Source organism: Amaranthus tricolor, chromosome 3, assembly GCF_026212465.1.
Source record: "Amaranthus tricolor cultivar Red isolate AtriRed21 chromosome 3, ASM2621246v1, whole genome shotgun sequence".
Lineage (NCBI taxonomy): Eukaryota > Viridiplantae > Streptophyta > Magnoliopsida > Caryophyllales > Amaranthaceae > Amaranthus > Amaranthus tricolor.
The window spans coordinates 19843945-19847851 of record NC_080049.1 but is presented as its reverse complement, the minus strand read 5'-3'; the positions used below and the strand labels follow the sequence as shown (position 1 = coordinate 19847851).

At 43.7% G+C, this 3907-nt stretch overlaps 2 protein-coding genes across 2 annotated transcripts; one reads left to right on the top strand and one right to left on the bottom strand.

The window, feature by feature from the left end:
- Window positions 1-202: 202 nt before the first annotated feature.
- On the top strand, window positions 203-2510 carry LOC130809010 (PKS-NRPS hybrid synthetase cheA-like). Its single transcript, XM_057674608.1, has 3 exons — window positions 203-612; window positions 695-1759; window positions 1837-2510. The coding sequence occupies exons 1-3, from the start codon at window positions 216-218 to the stop codon at window positions 2508-2510; spliced, it is 2136 nt and encodes a 711-aa protein (XP_057530591.1). The 5' UTR covers window positions 203-215.
- Window positions 2511-2608: 98 nt separating this feature from the next.
- On the bottom strand, window positions 2609-3505 carry LOC130809011 (uncharacterized). The gene is made up of 3 exons (XM_057674609.1): window positions 3351-3505; window positions 2844-3263; window positions 2609-2767 (listed from the first exon to the last, which is right to left on the bottom strand). The coding sequence occupies exons 1-3, from the start codon at window positions 3456-3458 to the stop codon at window positions 2609-2611; spliced, it is 687 nt and encodes a 228-aa protein (XP_057530592.1). The 5' UTR covers window positions 3459-3505.
- Window positions 3506-3907: the final 402 nt, after the last annotated feature.

Sequence of the window (3907 nt, the reverse complement as noted above, 5' to 3'; positions counted from 1 at the left end):
AAAAAGGAATACATAACCATCCGTTCTTCATGTACATAGATGGTCAAATAAGAGTAAATAGGATGACTGTGGATATCAGGCAGCACATACGAAATCTAAGTGCAACTGGCATGCAACCAGCATTTATAATGTCTTCAATTAGAAGAAATTTTCCTCGTTTTTATGCTAGTATGAATCAAATTTACAATGAGAGATAGTCAATGAGGAGAGAAGAGATGGATGGTAGGACTCCTCTTCAACACTGTCTGTATATGGCCACGGAGCATAATTATGTAGTTTGGAGGGACTTGGATAGTGAGGATCAGTTGACTAGATTATTGATTGCGAATCCAACTTCTATCCAGATGCTACGTTCGTGGCCCCATGTTGTGTTGATAGACACAACGTACAAAACGAATAAGCAAAAGTGGCCCCTTTGCGAAATCATTGGAATGACGCCAACGAATCATAATTTCTTGGTTGCATTATGTTTGATGCGAGATGAGGCGGCTGTGTCTTATTCTTGGGTGTTGGAGAGGTTGAGGGATATTTACGGGACAGTGCAGACGCCGGATGTAATCGTAACGGATCGGGATGAGGGTTTGTCTGCAGCTATTCATGCTGTCTTTCCAGGTAAACATGTTTTAATTATTAATTATCGTCGATCTATGTATTATATATTTCTGAATTAATTTTAAATTTATGTTTAATGCAGATGTACGACATCTATTATGCGTATGGCATATTGGCAATGACGTGGAGAACATGGTCGATAAATTGTGTGGCGGCAAGAAAAATCAACAGGGCCAGTTATTCAGGCAAACAAAATGGAACCCCTTGGTTAACAGTATGACGATCGCCGATTTTGAAAACAGATGGGAAGGGATTGTGTCCACTTGGTCGACTAGGAACCGGAGAGTCGTGCAATATTTGGCAGAAACATGGATTCCTCACAAAGAGAAATTTGTGCGTGCGTGGACGAATGATTGTTTGCACTTGGGTAACCAGACTACCAGTCGAGTTGAAAGTCAACACTCTTCCTTCAAGTACTACTTGGGTAGCGGTAATAGCTCATTCGATACGCTGTTTAAAAGGGCGCACGCACAAATTATGAATCAACAATCAAAAATAAGACAAGCTCTTGAGGAATCTAAGAATTCCATTTCAAGAACGTCGCGACTAAATTTTCTACGACCGTTGTATCGTCATGTTTCTATATTTGCCTTGGAACTATTGATGATGGAGCACAACCGGATGCTAACCCTGGGCAGTTGTCTTTTAGAAAAATGCGGTTGTGTCATTCAAAAAACCCACGGATTACCATGCGCGTGTTACTGTTACTTGTCTATCAGGTCTAATGGTGCTTTGTACTTGGACGATATACATCCGTTTTGGAAAACGTTAAAGTATTTAGATGCAGAAGAAGACGCGAACGAAGAAGTACGGCACGCAAACGCCGATGATAAAGAGTACTTTCAATCGTTGGTGGATGAAGTTTTAAAATCCGACCCCTCAGTACTACGACGCGTCTCTCAGGTACTTGAACATGAGCTGCACCCCGATGGTGACGACATACCTGAGCCCGAAGCAAGTCCACCGAGGAAAGGAAGACCAATGACAAGCAGAACCTTGAGGAGAAACAAAAGTGCGTTTGAGTACAGTAGATCATCCTCAAGGGGTCGCGGATCAAGATCATCATCACGCGGGAGATCCAGTGGTAGATCAAGCAGCCGGTCGCATCAATCGTCAGTTGGAATTAACTTCAGTTTCAACTTATCAGGTACTCTTAATTCTTTTCATTTAATCTTATATGTTTTATATCAATATTGGCGTAATGATATATTGTTATTTATTCAGATGGTGCAGCAGGTCGTGATTTTTCACTTTTTCCGTGGCCAGATCACATTCCATTTATTCTTCCGCCATATCTGTTTGATTGGATTGATGTTATAGGTGACGGTAATTGTGGATTTAGAGCTATTGCCGCCACAGAGTTAGGGGGTGAGGAAGCATGGCCTCTGTTACGACGTGCAATGAGTTTGGAAATGGAAACGCATAGAGAACAATATGCACGCTTATATTTATCAGCAGATTCGGTGGAGGAAGCTATATTCAGAGTTGGTGCCCACAATAAAGGACCTGCTCCGTACGATCACTGGTTGGAAGCGACAACACTGTATTCTGCAGCAACATTTTCAAACATAGCAATTGCGTATTATGGCTCTGCGGATGGTCATCCAATGTACAATTGTTTAGTGCTTCCTTTAAGAAGAACAGGGGGAATGCATGGCGTAAATAAACTTATACATATTCTTTGGGTAAACGGGAATCATTATGTTCAGCTTTTAATGAACGATGATTCATCTCCACTGCCGCCAGTCCAACAAAATTGGAGAGCAGCTAACAATTCATGTGCAGATTTAGAAAGACAATATCGTAATAGGATATCACTTTGGAGTAGAATGTGCAACATACAACGACAACAGCATAATAACACCGCCGGAGACGCGGTGAATTTAGATTCTCCATAGTGTTTATATATAATTCAATTGTTCAAACGATTAAAAAGTTGTTCATACATAAAGATTAAATACAACAATTGTTCATGCATTACAAAACAGGTAAATGTCTATAAGGGGCTGCGCCCTCTACACTCTTGCCATTCGGAAAACAACTCTCTAAGATCCTCTAAATACATATCAGCAGCATCTCTTTCCCGAGGCGTCATTTGAGCAATAGCTGGCATCCTGAGCAATGGTGCAAGTCGAGTTGGAAATTCAGCAGCAAACTGTAAAACCAGACAATTGCAAAGTCAATACATGTTATGAAACATAAAAATAAAATATATAATTAGGAATACTAACATATTCGACTCTGTTATCAGCAGCACCAAACGCAGCAGCAGGTCCTTCACCTGGGATGAGAAAACAGTGGGAAGACACTCTAAACCAGTCCACGTAATCCGGGGCAGCCTCTGATGGAACCGATGCGCGACGCTGTGCCTGCTCCACTACGCGGGCACAGTAAGGGAACCTACTCCACATCTCCGTAAACATACAGGAAGAAGCGAATGTAACTGAGTAGGAGCCCTGTGCTGGTCGCAGAGCTTGGGTAGGTCTCAGCGGAGCCGGGGGAATCTCCTGTGCAAAACCGAGCTGCCTCACTGTCCTCTCAGGCAAATAGACCTCCACGATATCGAAACAGGTGATACCACCGATATACGAGGTACGTGGGTGCTCGTTCAATAAAGACCTATCATAAGTCAAGTACGGAGTCCACTCCACCTGCTCACAATGAATATAATACATAATCAACATAACATCTCTGCCCTTGACAAGTTAAACAATTAAGTTTGAAGTCATGTACAAAACCTGTGCCTCTGTCATGGCATCCAGTATGCTCCTACAGTCTATCAGTCTGCTCAGCTCGCGGATTGGCTTCGGCGGGGACCACATCTCTGCCCTTGTCTTGTTCGGCATGTCAGCTTGACGCGGATGGGGGCGGAAGGCTGGGAAGTACTCGTAAATCCATGTCTGCAACAGTGTTAGGCAACCAGCAATAGTCTTACACCCAGTCCTTGTCGCCATACCCAGTTGGCGATACATGTGAGCAAGCGTCACTGCACCCCAAGCAATATCAGCCTCATCAGCGGTAACAGTAACAACAGGGTGAGGACGCATCCCGACTCTAGTCTTATCCACGAGCAACGTGGAACCTACTATAGCCATGTAGTAGGCGGTACGTTGAGTATCCATAGACTGAGAACGGTGGCATAGCTGCAACAGTGCACCAACATTAATGCTGCCGCTTGTGAAGTGCCCCTTCGCACGCAGCTCCGACAATGGCATACCAAAAAGGCCGGCCAGGCCAAGCTGCCATTCATTATCAGACGGTTGCACGGGAAGTGAACCGTCAATGCCAATTCCCA